Source organism: Lutjanus erythropterus, chromosome 1, assembly GCF_056507025.1.
Source record: "Lutjanus erythropterus isolate fLutEry1 chromosome 1, fLutEry1.hap2, whole genome shotgun sequence".
Lineage (NCBI taxonomy): Eukaryota > Metazoa > Chordata > Actinopteri > Lutjaniformes > Lutjanidae > Lutjanus > Lutjanus erythropterus.
In genome coordinates, this window is record NC_139317.1 from 42,326,455 (window position 1) to 42,350,762 (window position 24,308).

At 38.5% G+C, this 24,308-nt stretch overlaps 1 protein-coding gene across 1 annotated transcript in view; it reads right to left on the reverse strand.

Annotated features, from left to right (window-relative positions):
* dpy19l3 (dpy-19 like C-mannosyltransferase 3) overlaps nt 1-24,308 on the reverse strand; it is a 95,625-nt gene that overhangs the window by 50,673 nt on the left and 20,644 nt on the right. The window contains exons 6-14 of the mRNA XM_084725197.1: nt 20,600-20,721; nt 19,881-20,026; nt 15,091-15,214; nt 14,741-14,875; nt 12,638-12,769; nt 9,750-9,851; nt 9,236-9,309; nt 5,892-6,050; nt 2,793-2,924 (exon numbers count right to left, since the gene is read on the reverse strand). Of these exons, the coding sequence (XP_084581323.1) occupies nt 2,793-2,924; nt 5,892-6,050; nt 9,236-9,309; nt 9,750-9,851; nt 12,638-12,769; nt 14,741-14,875; nt 15,091-15,214; nt 19,881-20,026; nt 20,600-20,721 (1,126 nt within the window). The remainder of the gene's footprint in view (nt 1-2,792; nt 2,925-5,891; nt 6,051-9,235; nt 9,310-9,749; nt 9,852-12,637; nt 12,770-14,740; nt 14,876-15,090; nt 15,215-19,880; nt 20,027-20,599; nt 20,722-24,308) is intronic.

Consider the following 24,308-nt stretch of genomic DNA (forward strand, 5'->3'; position numbering starts at 1 on the left):
GTGGGTTGCAACCTTTGGACACAATCCATAGAGTAGCTCGCCTGGCTGAGACATGTAGTGACTGTGCCAAAAAACAAGCAGAACAGCCTCCGGTTCAATGAATAACCACTTCGCTATTGGTGCTTACAATTCCCACCGACTCCTAAATATTCATACACGTGGGCCACAGTTTCAACAGAGGCACACTCATTCTTCTGTCAAGGTGTTTTTCAGACATCCCAATTTGCATGGGCATTAGCCTGGGGATGTTTTGAGTCAAGTGTATAGGTTTACAAATTAGCTCATAAAAGGGTGCTTTACATACAATTTAACACCAAAAGGAATGGTGTTGTAAAGAATGAACACGAGTAATGTGACCACGACTGACCGCTTGCTGAACCCATCCCCCGAACAGCGATCGTCTAATCGTAGCCAAGGAAGTGTAACTAGGCTCAGCAGACCTGTCAGGCTCTGGATTTCTCAACACGCAGAAGGGCCATAGCAAAGAATTTGGAAGGTGGTATCTTTTTCTAGCCATAACAAAACCAAATACATAAGAGCAGAAGTGCGAGCAATGGATTAAACAGTGTTTATCTGCTCCATTTAGCATGTCTGGATAAGTAGCTTACTACCTAATAACTACCTATTAGGGGAAATGTATATTCTAGCAACCCCAGCCGGCATTTCCTATAATAGTGTCACATTTGCCAAATACATTCATAAGTTCTCACTGTTAAGTATTTTCTTTTGTAGCATTAAATGTGAAAAATACTGTTAGAAAATAAGTGTTATAGTGGAATAAAATGAGTCTAATCTTATATGTTTCTATATTATCAGGATGAACAACAAGAACCATGCTGTGTCCTTATGTCTATGTCCTCTACATGGATCATCAGTTGGTGAAGATGCTGAGGTTTTGTCTGGGGAAGCCAGATTTTAGCTGATTATATGTGTGTGGCCATCAAGTGCACTTTTAACAGCCCTTTCACAAGATTGTAATTTTAAAACAAGTATGCTGGGCACATTGAAAGTCAACTGGGGACTAGCTAAGGAAGTTAATGTTAGCTTTTTGAAGATCGTGTAAAACAACAATAAATGTGTGTTGAGTCTGTCACACCACAGAAAGGCGTTTTTAACCACCCAGCCAAATTTAAATGATTACAATCACAAAGTTTGTGAAATAAGGACTCAAAATCATGAAAAAATGAGCAGCTTTCTCTGCTCTGAAATGCAAACACGGTGTTGTTCGTTTGTCGGTTTGTGAGGCTTAGATAGTGTTATTGGGCTTATTATTGAGTTTAATAGTCTTAAATCCACAATTCAGTACTATATATTTGTCAGTGTTTTCACATGTTTTCAGCAACTATTTTCTAGTAAGTATAACATGTTTAGAAGAAAAACTCCCTCTTTCATTTACATGATCTTCAACTAGGTACCTAAATCTGATAAAATCTGCAACTGACAATCAGCCTAAATAGTCAACTGTCTAGAAATAAGATGTCCTCTGTAGTTTATAGCTGCCTGACTTATACTTTCAAAACTAACAAAGAAGTTGTGCAGTATTTACGCAGTCTTTAACAGGTATAGTAACACACCTAATATGACTTAGTCAGATTTTATACGATTTAAATGATGATGCAGTAGGTAACCCTCTAAGATCAGTTTCTCAAGCCGCCCTTCTAGTGTTATGTTATGATGAGCCATAAAGTGAGATGACATGCTATACAGAGTCGGTGTATGGAGGTGGGATGGATGGATGGATCAAACTAACACAGGACTGTCACCCAGGGGACCGGGATTCATGCCCTGTGTGAAACAAATAGCTGACTTCTTTTGAACTTATGTAATGTGCTTAAGTTCTGTTCTGTATTTAAGTTACATACATTCACTTACTGAACTATTACAGGTAGGAATTTCTTGGCACCTTACGATTCAAATCTGATTCAGCTATGATGCAATTGTAAAACAATTATTGATACATTGCATTAATGTTTTAAGTTTTTGAGCCAGGAGGTGACGGTCGGTTTGTATCTCCCTGCACTTGTTCACACTCAGCCGTCCTCACCAAAACTCAACAAGTAGCATAGTTTAATGTAAACACAATGCAGATGTCTATGTCTGTTACATTTTCCCATTCAATTGGATTAGCCGTAAGGAACGTACAGCCTGTCTTACAAAGTTATTACAGGTGATCATAACGTTGAGAATTGGGTTTCAAATTTTCAATTATTCATTTTCAGCATTGATTCATAATCTTTCAAGAGAGAATCACTGTGGATCTAAGAATTGTTTTTTTCCCCTACCTCAAGTAACTTTCATACTTATTTTACCCCAAACTCTGATGTTTTCCTCGACCTAACCAAGTCATGGTTGTTGGGGTTAGTTAATTAAACCTGGCAGTTGCATGTCTGTTATTGCATCATGATAACTATGAGCATTAGCACACATAGTATGGTCCTGTATGGGTTTAAAATTTTAGCCACACAGTGGAATTTGGTGTATTACTAATCAGATAATATAACTATTTCCACTCTTTTTGATCCTGCTGTGCATGGTGTCACTATTTGAAAGACTAAGACACTGTGGAGGGCTGTAGAGGGCTGATCAAGGCTAAAGAGGATCACTCACACTCCTGTTGAAAATCATTTGAGAGGCACTTGGATTCCAGCATCTGCTCACAAGCTCACAAAAATCAAGCCATCAAATGGACAAGAGCATTTGAAGAGTCCCTGCCTGGAAATTCAACTAATGTAACTACTTGGGAATGTGTGTACAAGATCCTGCAATTACATGTGCTTGTGGCATGAGCTCACCTCATCGTGCTGAAAGCCAGGAGGCCGTAGAACAGTGTGTGCAACACATTATAAGCCACATCTGGACGAAAAGCCACCACCCGCGCCTCCCCGGCTCCTTTCCTCTCCTCAGCTGAACCTCCTTTAGGTCTGCTGTGAAACAAAAAAAGGCAGCGAGACAAAAGACAACAGTGATACATAAAACATTAAAGCCAGACGCTGGAGAAGAGAAGCAGAAGGGTAGGTGGGTGGAATTGATATTATTCAGATTATTCAGATTTCAGCAGCTCTTATTCAGATTTCATTAGCTGTTTGCGAACAAGCGGACACGCAATAATGCACACCCACGACTGTTTCTGTCTGCAGGAGTCACCACACAGAGAAACACAGAGAGACGCCCGGGGGCCATGATGTCACTCCCACGATTTGGCCTCCCGCACCGAGCGAGGTGGACACCGTCTTACATTTGAATACAAATCCAATCTGGCTCTTCCTTTCTACGTGAGGTGGGGTAAACTGGATTAAATTAATTCCTGAATTGGCAAATAGCCCTTTGTTCTATGACGTTTGTATTCCAGCCCTCCAACAGCAGAGGGCGAGTTGATATGCTAATGTGATTAGTTCAATGCGGCCCCTCACCTTGCACCACAGGCAAATGAAGCTTTGAGAGGCAGCTGGTAGAATATTGTGTTTTCCAGAGCATGAAGCAACAACGCCATTACCGAATTCGCAGTGATGTGGGGCAGAGACAGACCACTGTGACTGAGTTTCTGCCTCCCGATGGCCATCCTGATGTCCTCTTCTAAGCTCCAACTGCCTTTACTCTCTGCAAGAGCTGAAACTCTCTGTTCATTTACACTTCACTACCTTCTTTACCAACTTACAGCCTTAATGAGGACAAACACTTCATCCCTGCCAGCGTTGAGGATTACATACTAAATACTGGCTGCAAGGTTCTTACCTGAGCTATCGTTTTGTTCATTAGAGTTACTTCTGAGCTAGAAACAGGTACACACATATACATATATATATATATATATATACATATATATATATATATATATATATATATAAATATATAAAATACATGCAATTCATGATATATTTTGCTTTACTTTAATTTATTAATTTAACTTTTTTCAAAATATACAACTAACAACACATACTCTTCTAAACCAATGCTAAAGAAGTTAATATGGTTTAAAATAATATAAAATTTATTTAAAGAACTCCTAAAAACTTTAAAAAATAAAGTGGCAACTCACTAGTGCTATGAAATGAAAAAAAACATTTTGTCCAGATGTCAACTCTGTCAGATTTCTGATCAGACTGGGTTGGCCCATTACAAGATTTCATAGCCGAGAGTTTGATCTTTTAATATATATTTTCCAGCACTGCTAGTAATGCACACACTAACATTAAATGTTTATCATATAGACTGTGGATATGTGGCCTGTCTGCCATGGTCTGACAGGTGGTGAACAGTGTTGAATTATCAGAGCATTTTCACCAAAAACAGCTGCCTGCTGCGTCTAGAACGGGGTTTTCAAAGTCTGAGACTGTGGGCCTCACCTCAAACAAAAAAAAAAAAACATGCCCCTTAATTTCTTCTTTGCTTAGTTTCCCTCATTTCCTGGATGTCTGTGGGACTATGATTATGTTAATCAGTCACATAAACACTCAACAACTGAGCCAAGATAGCCAAGTATCACAGCTTTATATGAGTTCTGAAGATACCAAATACATAAACTAGATTTACTTCCATGCTGTTGTCTGCCTCCACCAATCAGACAAGATCCAGTTTACAACCACGTCCGTACAATACATGTAGTAAAGACTTTGAGAGAATTAAATAAAAAGTATTAATTGTTATCATTACTCTTATTATTATTATTGATATGTGTGATTCCAGTGAATGCTTTCCAGTGAAAAACACGCGGTCTTTTATTTTTACAGAGGACAGAAGACTGATAGAGAGCTGAACACTACGATGTCACAGTGAAGTTGACCTTTGACCTTTTGGATATAAAATGTTCTCACTTCATCATTTTATCCACTTTATATTTGTGTGAAATTTTGTCATAATTAGCATAGAAATTCTTGAGTTATGGACAAAACACATGTTTTGTAACATGACAGAGACCTCTGACGACCAAAATCTTATTAGTTCATCCTTGAGTCCAAGTGAACATCTGCACCAAGTTTGAAGAAATTCTGTCGATGTGTTCTTATCGCGTTCACAAGAATGGGATGGCCGGGCAGACAACCCCGAAAAACAGGCCATGATGGTCGCTGGTGTGGAGGCATGCAAAGAGTTTGTGAAAAGGCGCTGATTAATTTAAAGTGGGAAAAACTAATGTATCTCTGAACTATCTCACACGTTTCGGCTAGTCTATGTGATCTCCTTTTGATAACTTATGTAATATTTTTTCACTTCCATTTACTGAGCCATCCCTGAAACTGTACGGTGATGCCCTGGCGAGGCCCCGCCACACACTTTGAAAACCTCAACACTGATGACAAGAGTGAGACTGAATCAAACAGTAAAGTTCCAGCCATTAAACTCACTTCTTAGCAGAACTACGATTTGATAGAGACACTAAAAAGTTTCCCTTTCAAGTACAAGTACTCTGATTTTAAAATATCTCCAACTGTGCTGCATCTCTGTAAAAACAGCAACAAGAGAGCCATCAATAGCTAGAAACATGACAGATCACTTATAACAAATAGTTAAAGAGACAACTGAAAAAAGAGTTATGAAGAGACAGTCGTGTGGCCTGAAGGTTGTTCTACAAAAGAGAGGTCAACAGAACCTCAGTGGTGTTCTTTCTGTTGGAACTCTAAATGCACAAATCCACAAACTTTAGATTAAACTGGTCATTAGCTCCCAGTTTATGTTGTTAACAGAGAAACAGGCAGGAGGACAGATGGAGGAGATCATTCAACTACCACTTCATTAACATTAACATCAGCAGAATGGACGTAAGATTAAGAGAAAATGTGGAAATTATACTTTGAACTGTCTGATTAATTTTAATATTACATCACCATGTGCCTCCCCCGACTGAGCTGCCAAATGGCTTCTTTTCATGTGACAGTAAGCGAGCAGCCGTCACCTACCTCAGGTTCTGCAGCGCGGCCACTGCCAACATGCCGCTGAGCAGCAGCAGAGTGAGGATGTAGGGGTACAGCAGCAGGGTGCCAGCCAGGCGCTCCAGTGTGTCGAGGGGCAGCAGCCCAAAGGCCTCCTCACACAGATACAGACTGGCATCGAAATCCCTGCAGATGGGGAAGAGAAATAAAAGAAGAGGAGAGGTGAAGACCGAGGACAAACAGAACGAGAGAGATGGAAAGGAATGAAGGTGACACAGGGACTCGTTAGCGGCAGCAACCGTCAACAAAAGTTTTTTTTTTTGTTTTGACTCTCAAGTCTCTTGTGCTTCATCATTGCTGAGGTGATCATCTTTTTTAGTTAATCCCACGTGAGGTTATCTAGATTAACAGTGCACTTTTCTTTTGAAATAAAGGCAACATAAGCAGAGAGTCCAAGCCAAGATCAGCACTAATATGATCTGCAATACGGCACCTGCACGTCTATGAGGAAGCTATTTTGGGAAGCCTCCTAACAAGGCAACAGATTAATGGACGTATTTTATAAGTATTCTTGAAATGTCACTGCTGTTATTGTGTTCAACCATCACTGTTACACAAATCCTAATTAGGATTGATTACAGAATACAGGCTGTAGGTACATGAAAAGTGAGATTACTGATTGAAGTGCATACAGTTGTGTTGTATATAAGTTATTATAACAGTGAAATAAATGTAGTAGAGTAAATAGTAAAATAATTGTCTGTGAGATACAGTGGCATGAAAGTAAGAAAACAGAATAAAATGGAAAAACTCAAGTCAAGTACAATAACCTCAGAAATGTACTTAACTGAGTAACTGAGTAAACAAACCTTGTTACTTTCACTTGATGATCCAGCTAACTGCTGGTGAGAGTCTGCAGAGCTCATGTCTTCAGTTGCCCTGGCAGATACATCTGAGACAGAATAACGCCAGCCAATCATAATTGTTTGTTTAATATGGGGCGGGTTCAATACAATGATTGGTAGAGGAACATCATCAATCCAGATCTGAAAAGTCATGCCATACGTTTTGCCACTGTGATTGGTTGTAGGTAGGGATGCACGATATCGATAACCAATAATTACCTGATTATCATGGCAGATACCAGTAAGATAACTCAGCGGTGGACAATTATTTTTCATGGGGGGCCACATGAGAAATTGATTCAGCTGCCATGGGCCAGACACAAATGATATGAGGTCCTAATATTGGCCAAATCTCTAATAATGACATTTCAGAAGTGTCCTATTTAGGGCACTTCTACTTTTGGTCACCCTCCCTGAATTGCCATGTGATGAATTGTTGCCTAATATTATTATATATTTTGTTGGCAATGTCCAAAACTTGATATTTTACAGTGTACCATGTATGCTGCATACAAGTTGCAATGGTAATAGCAGCAAAGCCAAATACTATTGACTGTCTGCTAGATCTTTAACTTTTGGTATTTCCATGTTGGTCTTGCAGGCCACCTTTCAGTGGGCTGCATCCAGTCCCCAGGCCACATTTTTCCCAGGTCTGAGATCACGGATAACTTCATTTATCTGTATTTTAAAAGAAGTTTGTATAACCAGTAGATTATGCACCCTTTTTATGGTAAGAAAGGTTCACATAAACCGAATAAAGATGGATAATTTAGCATTTCAAATCTACCTACATCACTGTTACAATAAAAACAAAGAATAGTTCTGACTTTTCATGTTTGTTTTCTTAAGTGAAGTTCATCAAACACTTTACAAATATACTTTAGCTTTTACAGAGCATTTTGCTGAAGAATTCAAATTAAATGCTTTGACATAATATGTCAAATATTATTCTAGCTTATATTTATTGGCTAATATACACCAATACAATATAGCGAAATAGGCTTATACTGGCCAATAATTTATTGGCCCTGATATTTATTATGCATCCCTAGCTGTAGATTAATCCAGCTGCATCAAGTCAGCATATGAATCAAGGTTCTGTTACTGCGTTGTCTATTTCCCACATCAATCACAGACATATTTTAGTGTACTGTTTAGCTGTAACACGAGAAAGATTGCAACTAGATGGCCACCATTTTGTGTCCTCCTTAAAAACGTCCCAAGCACTGCGACATCAAGAGTTCATTGCTATGACTGGTTGGAGGTCACGTTTCGTTGCTCTGGCTGGTTGTAGCTCTATCTAAATGCGTCCAGGAACACTTTAGTCTGCGCGTGTTGATGACGCCCCTTGGAGATCAAAAAGCAACTGAGAAGTTCCAGACTAATTCACATTTGCCAGTTCATTTGGTAATGCCGGTCTATGTAACTATATGTTTGGCCTGAGAAGTTGTTGCTCTAGCACCATTTTTAAGCTGGCTTGGAAGTTTTTAATTTTTACTTTTTTTTATGTACTCAAACCGAGTGATAGATTATGAAAAGAGTTGGCGATTCATTTAATAATCCATAAGTCATTGTAGATCTACTTCTAACTTCTACAAACAAGCAGTAAATTGTAATAAAAATCCTTCATAGACTGAAGATTGAGTTATGAAATGTTATTACTTACATATTTCTATCAAAAAGAACAAAAACTAAACAAAACAAGGTATCTCCATGTCTGCATGTCAGTTTCACAGGAAAACAGACGTGTACTATTGTATAAACAATGTTTTTTAAAATAAACTGAATTTTTTATCTCAGTATGGCATGAATGTACAGCATAAACTTGTGTTTGTCTTCAGAGCGTACATTTTGTGCATTACATTGGGCATTACCGCCTGTGATAAACAGCCGCGCTGATAAGTAATTGAACTGAGAATTGAGATATCACAAAACACAGAACTAAACTCAAGAGATAGAAAAAAAAGAAAGAGTTGGAGAGAAGAAGTAAATCTGAGTGAGTGAGAGAAGCGGGAACGGAGGCAGAGGCAGAGATAGAGCACAGAGTGGAGTAAGTGTTGCATTTTCCACAGCCTCCTGAATAATTGAAGGAGCAGTTGTGTGGCGTTGGGTTGTGAGCTGTGTTATCTGCCACCCCGGAGCAGCTATCCAGTGGCTGAGCCGCTCAACACACACAAAGTATCTGATCGATGGGAGGCCTGCTGGTGTTGCCCCGCCATCTATTATTCACACACACTAACGCTCCAGGTGCTACAATACTGGTGCTTAGTGAATAATACAGTCACGCTGGATCAACTCAAGAGGTGAGTATGGATGCAGACTGTGCAGACTCTGTGGATGCACTGCTGTGTGAGCGAGCCACTGTGTCGAAATCTGGCTTTTATAAGAGCGCTGGGTGACTGTGTTTGGAAAAAAAAGGTGAATCTTTCTATATATGTATCTACAGGTGTGTGTGTGTGTTCATACCTTGTTGGCCCCAAGGCAAACTTTGCCTTGATGAATTTAAAGATGTGCTCGTCTGATCTGAGCTGAAGCGCTTTCTGTAAACACACACACACACACACACACACACACACACACAGACATAAGGTCATCTTGTCAAGGCTATAGATCAGACACTGAGAAGTATAAATACGAATGGTTTCATATGGTGACCTCACATTGTACCTATGAGATTTAGATACATAAGGGGGAGGGAGAGGAGAGGAGGAGAGGGATGTGGTGAAACAGGGGGAATACGAGGACGAGGGAGATGAGACAGATGAGAGGTACAGAGAACAGAATGAGAGAACAAAAGAGCAGAGCAGACAAGAGAGGGGATATGGAGAGAAAAGGGGTCTGGAGATGAGAGAGAGTGAAAGGCAAACACTCAAGGGGACATGAGAAAGGCAAGAAGGAAAAGAGGTTGAGAGGAAATAAACAGGGATGAGACAGAAAAAAGGAATGGTGGGTTGGGGCACGGGGAGACGAGTAGGGGCACCTTGGCCAGGTAGTTGATGGTGAAGGTGAGGAGCAGAACCATGGCGCTGTGGAGCAGCAGTTTGCCCAGACGAACCAGCAGGCTTCCTGTCTTCAAACCAGACTGCATGAGCAGACAGCAGCAAGAGATTAGTCAATGCATCTGTTATATACCCAATGTACATTTGCATTTAGAAATCTGATGACAGAAGACACATACAGCTTCTCTTGCACACACATCTCTCTATTCATCCAAACCCCAACACTGTCTGCCATGACTGATAACAGTTTTTACATGATTAAATACACATTTTACTAATTGTACTACTAATTTTACTAAGTAAGATACTTTGAATATCTTAACCCAGAGGTGGGATACAATGATTGTTTTGCCCTACATCTCAAGTCTCAGTTATGAGGTTCAAACTCCAAGTCCAGACCAAGGAGTCTCAAGTCCAACCCCAAATCTCTGTGTTTCAAGTCCTTGTCCTAAACAAGTGTGTTCTTTACAAACGAAATGTACACTTTCAAAAAATCAGATCAAATCAGATTTAAAGCAAAATGAGCAGGTACACTGGTATGTTACTCCGGTGACTTGGGTTGGGGTTTGATACAGTTTTATCAAACAGAATCCATTGTTTAAAAATGTATTAATATGTACTGTCCCTGTTAAACAAAGTAATAAACTAAGTTATAACTAAATTATTGAATGACTGGGACTATTGTGAATCTTTCCTAAGAACAGATTTGATTTTTAATTGTCTAACTTTCACATTTCCCTTTTATTTTTAGGTAAGAAAAAAATTCATAGGTGCTGCTAAAGACTTGTTAACCAGTAAACACAAAAGTCACCTCCTGTTTTGAGCTGTAAAATTTTAATAATGATTAAATTAAAGTAATTTGCTTAATGAAAACAAAGAATAACTATTTATTCATTTATTAATTTTACAACTCAAGATGATTTTGTTGTCGAGACAGATTCTTCAAAACCTGTATGTCGTTCTGGAGCCTCAACTTAGATCAGAGACAAAACGTTCTGATCCACCTCATCTGCGCTAACTCACCGCTATCGCTTTACTGGCCGGTTGTGCACACAAAGAGCTGTAGACAACACAGATGCGCCATGCGCTCCCCAAGACAAATTCAGTTTACAAACAACTGATCAGCAGACCAGATTAATCCACTGTCCTTGTGAGCACATCAAGGCAACATCTCCATATCTTTTGTCCTTCTTTAAAAAGGTAAAAATCCACAAATAAATGTCAAAATAATATGTGATGCACAGAATCCTGAGCATTGTCCCCCACCAGCAAGAGACTGTGCGGGGCACCTGCTGCATGTCCACCAGAGAAACCTCTCAAAATCACTCCAATGTTGCTCTAATCCACTCCTCCATGTCTGTTAAAAAGGTTGATTTTTCTTTTCGCTGTCCTTCAGTGTCTTTTCCTTTCCACTTTTCATCCTTTCAATTCTTGTCTTCTTTTTTTTCTTAATTTAATGTCACCTGTCAAATCTCATTGGCTTTGATACTTTGTGGTTTGCACACAGCACATAACTCCGCTGCCCTTATATGGTTTTATTGGGATGTTTCGAGATGCTAATTGTCTTCCTGGCACACGCATCTCATTTCAGATCAAACGTGAACATCAATACACTCAGGTGGGTAGGAAAAAATTTAGCTATCAGCCCATGTGTCATAAATCCTACTTGGGATTTTTATATTTTCCTCCTACTGCTTTGTTTAAGAGCAAATACAAGAGAAAAGTAAGAAACATTCATGCATGAGGCAAATTGTCTTCAGCTTTTAACATCTGTAACACAAGTTAATAAAAGCAGTAAAACTTGTTTAATTTAGGTCCATACTTTTTGTTCTTTTCTTCGTCTAATGTTATGCTCCAGATTATTACGTTTATCCAACAAATTCTCACAATTTCCAACAACTGAAACGGATGTTAAGCAGCCAGATCTCTCAACTAGAGAAGATTTCCAACTGTTTTTGTAATTTTGCAGAGTGATGAAGCTTTTAGTGAGTACAGACACCAACTTGACCATTGAACAGACAGCAGCCATTAACATTAATTGACAACAGCAGATATGATTAGATGTTTTTCATTTAAACCAGCGAAAAATAAAAGTTTGAAGTTTTCCCCCCTAATGTGATAATGTGCTGGTCTGCATAACTAAACTGTTCAATATATTGTCAGGAAAAATAAAAGTACATGTGCTGCACTCTGTTTCTAACATCAACTTTAATGTCTGGGCTTCAAAGGATATCAAGTCATTCAAAGTTCAAAAAGGCCAAGTCAGGTCACGAGTTGCTGGTGTCAAGTTGCAAGTCGAGCATAAAGTCTTCAGATTCATTATTCTGATTCTGACTGTAGTCCCAGTCATTTCAGTATTACAGGTTTATTACCAGTCCACACCTCTACAACATATTTGAGTATTTCAAATGAAATATTTTGTAATTATGGCATGTAGTTACTACACACAAATAATTTAAAGCCAGAAATATCTACAGTTTCTGACTCTCAACCTTCCTCCATCTTTCTCTCCAGTCCACTTTCATCCTGTCACATTAAATGTTTCCGTAATTGTTACTGTGATAAGATCTGATTTAACTAAATTACATTTAGACCTGACAGGAAAATGTGTCTCCAGCATACAAATTAGAATTATCTTCTCCAAAAACTGACTGCACCACAGGCCTCTTCAATTGTCAAGGTTAACCTTCCATCTGTGTTTTGTAAACAAGCGAACACAACTGTCTGGATCATTCTCTGAGGAACATTTATACAATAACAGTGTAAGATTAATTCTCTGTGTTCCGAAATTCCTTCCTTTTCTGATCCAAAACTCCCTCTTTTATTTTCTCTATCCATCTCACACACACGCGCACACACACACACTGACCTGGCAATGCCTGATGAACAGTGCAGCTACGATGAAGCTCAGGACCAGTGATCCCAGTATCATGGAGTTACAGAACTGGAGGAGCCACACACTCAGCAGACCGCTCACTTGAACAAGGTACAGAGTGGTCACCTAGAGAAACACACACACAGAGCAGTGGAAGAATTTGGGTAACATGTGAAATATACCACTGTTGACCACTCACTACATTTAGCCCTCAAATGTTGCTCTGAAAGGTGGTACATGCCCTTTAAATGTCGGCAAAATTAAGCCATTACTTGTTTTATATCTACATTTATGTCACATTGCAGCAGAGCAGTAAGTGAACAGCAGCTTATGGTGTATAAATACTCGCCACAGATGGAAAATACAAACTCTTTTTGAAGTGAGAAGTGAGAAGTCATGACTGAGTGCTGAGGGCTAGAGCTACTTGTTGCTGTGAGTTTTGACCATCTGTCATCATTTGCTATAACCACAACTGGACCAGTGAAAGAAAGACAGTGAAGGGTAGCTTCCTTTGTATAATGTGAGACAGACTAAGTGTGTGGGAGTTGACAATGACTCAGCGGGTGCTGAAATACCATTGCTGACAAGTAACTCCTGGTGGAAATCCGCGTTAGCCAACGTTGCAATGATGCACTAAACTTTTCAAGTGGAATAAAACCATACCAGCACGATGGGCGCTCACAAATATGAAATGTTGTCAAGAAACAGATGGCTTAAAGGTCACATATTATGCAAGACGCACTTTTTTTTAATGGATTTTCAACAAAAAATATGTGTCTCTGGTGTCTCTTAAGACCTCAAAATATGAGAAACTGCCATCTTCTCTCTTTTCAGAAAGTGTGTGTTCCAAAAAAACAGTCAGATTTGCCTCTCCTTATGATGTCACAAAGGGTTTAGCGCAACCTCTAGACAGCCGACTGTCCTGACCACTGAATACTTAGTGAATCACATTGGGCAGGCCCTGCTCCCCTGAACAGGGAGCTGACCAATCAGAGCAGACTGGGCTTTTCAGGAGGGGGGCAGGAGCTAAAACAGAGGATGAATACAAGAGCTGCAAAAAAGGTCAGAGTCAGAAAAAGAATGTCTTTTGTGAACTTTAAAGCCTGTAACCCTATATTAAAAACCTAAAATAAATATATGAACCCATAAATGAAAATAATATGTCTCGTTTAAAACATGTTGATACCCAGCACCATGTTTAAGGCTATGGTTCCAACCATGGCTCTGAAATATCAGCAGTCTAACTGTGCTGTGTAGTGATGGTCCATAGCTCGCTCTGTGGTGCTGACGTAGCACAGCGATCTGTAATAGCGACTTTTTGTTTGTCACTATCATCTTGGGTCTGAAATATTTTCATAACTATAGACCTGCAACGATTAATAAGTTAATCAACTATTAAATTATTCAACAACAATTTTGATAATCGATTTATCAGTTTGAGGTTGTTGTTGTTGTTTTTTAAGAAAAAATCCTTCTTGTGGACAAAACAAGACATTTGTGGACATCATCTTCTGTTTTGGGAAACCATTTTCTGATGTTTTTAAGTCCAAACTACTAATCAATTAATTGAGAAAATAATCAACAGATCAATTGACAATTAAAATAATCATTAATTGCAGTCCTTCTTAATTACATAGAAATAAAAGAGCTGTGAGTTGGTTTGCTAGTCATGGATAAAAAAAGGTTGTTAAACACTAACAAATTGCCTACTGAACAAGAGCAAATAAAAGCTAAACTATCTGCCTGGCTAGTTATCACTAGATATAAATGAGGAAATGCTGCTTCTTTTTGGAATTGGGTGACTCAGCCATGACCATCAGTATTAAAGACACATCTATAAATCTGTTGAGAGGACATCTCAAGCCTGGGGGAAGGCTGTGGACCGAGTGGGACTGCACAGGGTGGCCATGGTGGGAAAAATGCTAATCCACATGTGCCCCATACATGCAGAAATAAACCCAGAAGCTAGAAAACTTAATTGTCTTATGTGCTGTGTGAGCAATTTTCATTCACCTCCATTTTAGAGACTGTAATCCAGTTCATACAATATATTTATGGACTGACCCTTCCAAACTTTGGTCCTTCCTACAGCCATACCTGTGTAGTTGTTAAGAAGTCAACGCAGTCGAGGGTGTATATGATGAGAGCCTGAACCAGTAGGATGAACTGGTTGAACTGCCACGTCAGGCAGAAACAGAATGTCGTCACATACATCAACCACACCATCACCTTCTGAGGAGGGAAACACACACACACACACACACACTGGGGTTAGACACCTGAAGTGATATTAATAGCGTATACCCATTTCTTCTGTGCTGTAAGCTCTTTTAGAGATAGCTGGTTGTTGAGGAGGAGGGCTGTGTTTGAAAAGTCAAAGTCAATCTGTGTGGTGAGGATTGTCAACAGTTTTGATTCAGTGTGTGTGTGTGTGTGTGTGTGTGTACCTGCTGTAAGGCGGTGAGCTGAGGCCGGAGGTAACAGGTGATGGCTGTGACCTGCAGCGCCAGGAAGGGCAAAGACCAGTTCTCTCTGAGGGAGATGGTGAACTCCACACGAGTGGTATCCACCCTGAGAGGAGGGACAGAGGGAGATTATCTTCATCACCCATTCTTTTTCTTCTACTTCTTCTTCAAAAAAAGAAAATGATTAATACCAACACTCTAATCCCCAATTCTTGGATGAAAACCTCTTTAAAGACAAGACAAGTTCACAACTTCACTTCAGAACTTCAAACAATTTAAAAATCTGTTAAAAGCCTTCAAAAACTAAAACATTATACCTGCTGATAACACTGGTATAAAAATGTGCTATGATCATCTTTGCTTTAAAATCAAATTTTCAATGAAAACGTTGGCCCTTCAAAGTTGTGTCCCAGATTTCCATCAGATTTTTATATGAAAAAGGCTAACTATACCCTAAACTCCCCCGTATCACTTCCTGGTTTAAAAACGGTGGGAAAACTTCTCAAGCACTGGTAAGCTTTCTATTTTTCAATGAATTCATGTGTCTCAACTATAACATGTCAACTCTGTAGCCCTTCTAAATCAAAATTAAATAAGAATTATGGTTCAAAAATGTGTATTTTTTAGCATTAAGAGAACTGTTTGCATCTTTAAAAAATAAAATGACTATTCACGATGATTATGCTGTGAAATGAAAAAAGAAAAATCATTTTGTCAATGTCAGACGTCAACAGTTTTCCATCTACATTCAATGAAAAATTTAATCTCTAAGAGGCTGGCCTATTGCAAGGTTTAATAGCCAAGAGTTTGATCTTTCAAATTATATTTTCCCAGAATAATCGAAGAGTAAAAATCAAAATACAATTGTGTCCCAATTCTCAAGAATGAGTGAGAGATAACTGGATGATGGAAATCAATTTAAAAAAATAATATCAAAATGTTGAACTCACAACTAAGAGCTACAAAAATATGAAACATACTGCACTTTGAGTGTTGATGAGGCAAAACAGCAGAGGAATCACTTCAGAAAACGTATGAACAGCTGATTCACTGACTGTTATTGTGTAAGCCAGAAAGAGAAATATTGCAATTTACCTGAACAAACATACAATGTAATATACATGATCCCAGCAAGTTTCAAGTGAAACATTCAAAGTGTTTTCTTTTTGATCATGACAGCTCGTTGTGTAAGTTTTCTGAAGTTGTAAAAGTCCACTCTGTGACCCTTCATTGCACTGTTTACAGGGGTCACTACAGAACTCCTGCCCCTGCATTGATCCAAAAGGACAGCGGAGAAAAAGCCAGCAGGGTTTCTGAACTCATTTCAACTTTCAGCACATTTAAAAAAAAACACACCACTAACTCGCGCTACAGAGAAAGGTCTTCTTAACCACTGCATGCCCAGTACAACCACAAAAAAATGGATAGTGGAAAAAGAAAATACATTCAAGCCACCATCAACCTTGAAATTTGACTAACTGACACATCCCTTTTTTTGTTTTTTTGTTTGCTGGTGGTGGACTGCACAATTAAAAAATGTTAACAGGACATTTCATGGATTCATCAATTGGATTGATTAGATTCATAAGGAAAAACTGTGTTCCAGCTAACTGAAGATTGTATCATTTACCACGAAACTGAGTCTTTTAACTGGTTCAACTACTTGAGACCAAACCACTCAGTTAAGTTTTGCCTCTCACTGAATTATTTATATTCTGCTCACATGATACTGATTTTGTAGATAAAGCACTCTGCTGCATTTTTACCCTGTAAGCACTTGGCATGAATGAAAGTTTAAGGGGACTTGCTGCTGGACTCATTTCTTTTCTTTTCCACTTAAACATTAAAGAAAAAAAGTCCTTGACAAACGCACAATATGTACAGCTCATTCAAAGAGGGTTTTTTCTGAAGTGGCTCATTGAACTGATTTATTTTCCTTGTGTAGGATTTAGACGATTCACAGAAAAAGGAATTGGTATGTCTTGGAGAGGAGAGAAGACGTGGAATTTTTTTCCAGGATCTGAGACAAAAAATATGATTTGGGGACACGTGAATTATACAGAACCATGTGACTAAGGGATTATGACAGGAAGAAATCTAGACAGATTTCTCTGTGGGAGTAAATAATACAATTCAACTAAAGCATGTCAAAGCAGACAAGGAAAGAAAATGTTTCTACAAAATATCTAGGGTTGATCTCAAATCAAAAACACTCAACTAAATATATAAAAAGGAAATGGAAAAGATAGAGAGAGAGAGATTTTAGTGATTAGTGATAGAATTCAGAGATGAGATGGCTATGAGTCACATAATACTTTATCTGCAATTTGTCTAAAAAGAAACTGTCCTTGGAATCAAACGCTATTAGCAACTAAAGGAGCTGTTATGAGGAATTAGGGAAAGCAGGTTGCTCAAACACAGGACTAATGGATTTTTGGAATAAAACCTTTTTTATTATTATTATTGTTACTGTTATTGTTATATATGTTTTAATTTATTATTTAACTTTTTCAATATATAAACAAATAATGTACCACAAGACAACATATTAGCGAAAATCAACGCACACAAAACAAATCTGGACACATTATATAAGTTAAGTAAGATTTGCCAATAAAATAAAATAAAAAAATAGATAAAGACCCCCAAGAAATAAAATAACATAATTACAACATTGAGAAATTATTTCATTTTGCCTTAAAAAAAAACAAACACTAAGAATATTTTACTTCTGTCATGTTTGTTTTTTTTTGCTATACATAAAACCTGGCATTTATTGAGACACTGAGATTTAAGACTCAAAAGGAGGCAAAGTCACCATTAATTTGAGTTATTCATCAAAAATAGGTTTTATCTGCCTCTTCTAGTGGTGGACAAGTCCAATTTTTTGTTTGGACATACTTCATGACAGAAGAGACCTGTCTCCCAAAAAACACAAGTGGAGAGATGCCAGTAATGGTTTATGCAGCCACGCTCAAATACTTCTGACCACTTGTTTCCTTTCATGCCCACGGAAATAATGTAATGGATCATTTTATTTTTAGTCAGTTTTTTCCTAATTTGTTAGCGCTCAGCAGAGGGATGCTGGAAGTCATTCAGAGGTCAGTGTAGGTAATGATGTAATTCTAAAAAGATTTTTCTTCATTTTTTTTTTTTATAGGAAATGGTTCAGATTATACCAACAGTGTGCAAAGTTATCATTAAAGCAAAGGAAGGCTACTTTAAAGAATCATATAATTCCATATTTCATAGTTTTGATCTCTCTAGTATTAATCTACAGCATAGAAAAAGAATAAAAAATAAAGAAAAAATACAGATTAAGAAGATGTGTCCAAACTTGTGACTGGTACTGTATAATGAGTTAGAATCTAAACATAACAAGTTAGTATCTTAAAATAGTCACTGAATAATAATGACAATGTTTCTCATAATTTTGAGATAGTAACTTGTTGCTTTGACATGAATAATCATTTTGAGGTAGTAACACATTATTCTGAGAAAGTTCCTCATTGTAATGATTTATAGGCTCTATTTATAACACTGGCAGTAATGGGCTTCCATATGGAGACAGTGCATCCACCAGCACACTGAAGAGGAGGCGAGTGTATGTAGCATTAATAGAAACTCTAGTCTGCACAGTAAACTAGGTTTGAGTGGTATCAAGGTATCATTTAGAAATCCCAAAGATATGATTTTCAATATGGCCATTTTGAAAAAAGTTATCTCAAACATATTATAGAAGCTGCAACAGTTTATTATTGATGGAAGATAAAAATATATATATATAAAATTTTATAGATTTATTAAACCAGGAAACCAATAGAATAATTGTTTGCTTTGCAGGTACAAAAGAAATAATTGGCTGGTCATTTCTCCTCAGTATGTTTCCTAGGTAATCTATTACTGCCTAGCTATCATGAGATGACCTCTTCCAACTACAAAAGCAGTTTATTTTCCACATGATCAGCCCACTGATGTGCTACTATCCGCCACAGCAAAGTGTAATCGAGTCATTCAATAAGACTCTATGAAAGAAAGATGATTATTTCCTATCTATTCATTATTATATCTGACATAAGTGTTAAAACCCATCAGGACTTCTCTAAGTAGACACATTAGACACACATACTAAAATCAACTCTACCATCAGCATTTCAGTTTTCACATTTTTGTTGATTGATTTATTTATTTTACATTAATACCATCATATGCTGTGTAATCTGGTGAAATTTTGGGAAGGTATGACGAAACAGATAACACCCAAACTTAGTGTAAACCACAGAACTGTAGAGAAACATCAGGCTTAATGAGCAAAGGAAGTTTATATCACATTGTCATCATGAACGCTCTCTCTGCTGTCACCCACCACTGGTTATGTGCGCAGCATTTAACTTTCATTATTGTAATGTTACCCAATCAGAATCTCAGCAAAGATGCTGCTGTCTAAAAACCGTACTGATAGGAAAGAAACAGAGGAGAAAGCAGCATAATCAGCTGGAACAATGTGGGCAAGGCATCAAGGCCACTGTGGGAGCAGGGTGTGTAATTTTTTGAGGGGCAGAAGACCAAACTGAGAGGGCACGGTGTCCACCATGTAGAGTTCTAGCATAAATGAGCGTTCACCTAAATGTCATCAAAAATAATGAAAAAAAAAACCTTCCTCTTACTCTGACCTGTAAATCTGCCTTAACATTTACAGTGTCAAGCACGTCTCAAAGTGGCATAACACTCTCCCCATTTCACTGTCTCATGAACACACACTTACTACTCACCTGTTGAGGATGTACCAGACCCCGGTGAGCGTACCAGCCAGCCAGGACCCAGACAGGAGCCATGCTGTGAGGTACAAAGCGATCACATACACCGCTTGGAGCGAGAACACCGTGTAGATGTAGAAGTAAACAGGCTCCAGATACGACTGGCCCAAACAAACACACACACACACACAAACACACACATAAAACATTAGCTCATTAGGCACTGTAAATGTACACACAGACAGTTAACTATGGTGACAGCAACTGACTTGGGCACTCAGGAACACTGTGGCATTTTCAAAGTTTGCTCTGATATTTCATTTCTTGGCATTCCTGTCACAGCGAGATGGCTGAGGAAGCTAAGTAGCTGTTCCTCAGTTAATTGATATGCCAATACAGAAACCTTTTCCTCCACTGTGACAAGTGCAAGTGTCCCGAGCAATGTCAGCTAAAAAGACCAAAATGTAAAATGCCACAGCACCTCAAATGCCTGACAGCCTCCTAATACGACTACTTAGTTAATACTAATGACAAAAATAAAACAAAATCAAACCATTGGAGTGTGATATTCTTTCTGCATTTTTCACACAAAGAAAATGCTTTGTTTCATGGGCCCAAATGACAAGAAAAGTCAAAGAGACAGTCAGTCATTTTGTGATAGTGGCAGCCATTACTCTAATATTTTGTGTTTTAGACACCTATTGTAAATAGCTGACAGCTGAATGATGTGTTACCTGTATGGGCAACAATCTGTAGAGCACACTGAGAAAGACCTCTTGGTAGATATTCATTCGCTGGAGCAGATTAATGGTCCTCTTGGATTCTGTCAAGTTGTCATGGATCAAATCTGAGAGCCCTAGGAACACACACACAGGGACACACGCACAGACACTGTGAAAATGCCACCATTTCTCCACAGTGACACAAACTGATAACAATTATTCTCTGCTGTGTGATAACCGTGGAGGGAGGCTTATGAATGTTTCTCAAAGCTCACTTTGCTAATTCACAGAGTCTGGGGCCATTAAAGAACAATAACAGTGTTTGAAATTTCTGTCAACCACTGAAATCATAGACTTCTCTGCTTGAATTTAAGTCCTTAATTGCTGAAGCCACAATGAATGTCTGGACCCATCAGTGCATTCAGCCTTGCAAACCTTCAAAACATCACCTCCTTAGCTGAATTTAAAAGACTAAGTATGGTGTTTGTTTTGGGGTGAAAGTTCTAGAGAAACTTGAGATGTGTCAAGATCTGGGTGGCCTACTTGCTTTGCTAAACAATTTCCTGCAGAAAATTCTCTTAGGATGAGGAAGTTCTTCCGAAGAAGCTTTAAAGCTGGTATACACAATATTCTTACTGTATATTAACAATGAATCAAACACTGACTCCCGCTGTGTGGTGTTCAAGTGAAACCCTGACAGAATTACCACCTGATGCTGCAGTTCCGCTCAGCTCTACAGAGTGTTTAACATCCTTCAGCTTGCTGCGATGATGAAGGCAAGCAGATTTATTGTTTTGATCCACTCTTGCTGCTCTCATTGTTGTTTTTTAGATGTAGTAAGCAGAAATATGATGTGTCTCATTTACCTGGAGCTGGGAATGACATCACACCCAAGCTGACCGCATTCCAATTCAACAGGTTGGGAAAAAACCCTTTTGAACTTGATAACAACACATCCCGCAGTATTTTGTGCATACAGACAGTGTAGCAACATGTCCACAGACAGTATTTTGTGTGAGTGAGTTGATTTAATGAGTCACAAGTGCCAATAAACAATTTTACTAGTGCCAATGTGCAGGGCAGCCATATTGGATTTTCAGGTCAGGGTTGGTGAAGTTCCTCCAACTTTATGAGTCAGATAGCTGACCTCAGGGTGCCTTCTAGTTGAAATTTCCAGCTGGGAACTCTGAACTTCCCAGTTCAAATGGAACACAGCAGTAGCGCAGGTTCACACCTGCCTAGTTTAATTCGGTCGGACCGAAACCTACAGCGTTTACGCCCTTGGGGCAGTTCATTTGGGTTGGTGTGAACACCAGATTTAAACTCTGGTGCAGACCAAACAACCCCTCTCTGGTCTGCATGCTGTTAAGCAAACATAGAGCCATTAATTTCTGGTGGGAACAAAATTCCAAAAATTTACAAAAGTGTACAATTGTGTGTCATTTCACTGGTTAAAAAATATTTTCTCTTCCTGTTTGGGTGACTGGTGAACTAGTAGCGCATTTACTACCATGCAGATGGAGTTCTGCCTTTGTGAAAACAACTTTGACCAGGTGGACAAAACAATGCATCAGCCTCGCATTGGTTCAATTCAGGAACTAGACATTTGTGTGAACCCGACCTAAGTTAGTGACTGGGTGATGAACACAAGCCAGATTTCCATCCAAATGTATCAAAAAAATTTAACCTTATTTTGAGTAAATCAGCAAAAGAAAATACAAATGAATGCTTGGTTCATTGAGGCAAGTATTAAGTGGCGCAAACTCTCCAGTTGGACAACCAGTATAACATTGCAGAAGAAGAGGGCACAATAAAATGATTAATAGATCACCAGTCGAACCTCAAATGGTGAAGAATAATGCAGACTACTGGATGGAAATATGACACTTTTGTTTGTTGCATATCTCAATGAGAGGAAGGTTACATCAGATCTATGTGGAGTGATAGGAGAGATGAATAGACTGTCGGAGTGAAAAGAGCAACATCAGAACTTATTTGTAAAAAGTGTTTCTTTCTCCCATTAAGTGCATTGCAAAATTGAGGAAGTTTTTTCAAATGTTACCATTTGCATCAGCCTTTTCTAATGTGATACTTCAAAATGCGCATATAAATAAGCTAATGGAAACAAGGCTTTAGTGGACCATTTAGCACTTGTGACAGCATTGTGCTATTCACCAAAGTAACTGCTGAAACTAGGGAACATGGCAACACTGGAACAACAGAGAAAGGAATAAGCACTCACAGACAAACGTGTTGTGCACAAGATGACAGATTATTTTACCATGTAAAACTGAAAGTAAGGACACCTGAATGTGGGTTATAATCCCTAAAAATGACCAAAGCTACAGCATGAACATGGGGTCAAAGTTGACTCAGAAAGCCAGCGTGTAGCTAAACTTTTATACTTTTTTTTTAGCATTCAGCGGTTTTCTCTTCAGATTAAGAGTGCTTAAGCTGATCATCAGACTTTTGCCCTGTCTGACTTCTTTTCAGCAAACTCACTGCATTCCTTTATCTCAGTAATTACTTTAGTGAATCCAATGGTATAATTACAGATGATGATGGCAAAACCAAAAAAAACAACCAGAGTAATCCTTTAAGAAAGGCTTTATCATTCCATGCAAGAAGACTGGTAGTGACGTTACGTGAGGTCATCAGCACAGTGATGTCATTAGGCCAATTCCAAATATGGGCATTGGGTTCAGTATCATTATTATGTATTTGGTTTGACTGAAATAAAGTGTGACACCAAACTAGCAGCAGAGAGCTGAGTTTCTGCTGCAGGTTGGGATGTGTCAGTCTGATCATGGCTGTGTTCTTGATCCACGCAACACCATGAAAACCATAAACAAAAGTACACATTATTCACCACCCACACACAATTCACTCCACTTCATTCACTCAAATTTATCTTTCTTTCAAACTGTCATTTTTGATTTTCCCCTTTTCTTTCCTCCGTCAACGTGTCCTTATTTCTTCCTCACTGATTCATCTTACCTATCTTAGCACCTCCATCCTTCCCTTCTGTCCTTTTATCTTTTTTCCATTCATGCCTCCTTCCATCCCTTTTGTTCCAATTTCCTACTTTACTTTTTCCCTTTCCACATCAATCTTTTGTTCTCTCATTTCTTCCATTATGCCATCACTCCATCCTCCCTCCCTTAACCTTAACACTTAAACTACTGTATTTCCTGCATATTGAGCCATTTTTCTGTAACAGGAAAAAAGTGAACTGAGAGTGAGACAGAAAGGGAGGTCAGCCAGTTCCTCAACTGATTAGTCTACAGCTCAATTATTTGCCTTAGTGGAAAATTAGGCTGGTTTCCAACTAGGAATTGTACATGATAATGGGAACAAAATAATTAGACTAATTTCCCTCAGACCAGACTGTGCGTCATGAGAAAGTGCAGCAATTTGTTTGGTCTGGTTGGGAAATAGAAGGGAAAAAAAATTCTTTTTCCAAGTAAGAGTGGATAGAGGCAGCCATCTGGTGTCTCGATTCACGTATAAAAATGTTGTCAAGATTGGCCATTTTGAGGTATCATGATGTAATAACTATAGTCTCACAAAATAACTATTATCAAAATGTCCATGAAATGCTGGGTTATGTGATTTTACACTGCCACTGACTTCATATGCAGTCGACAGTGATAACAGTGACAAATTGACCACTCAATATTTTTTAACCAAAGGGTCTTTGATTACAGGCAACATAGACAAA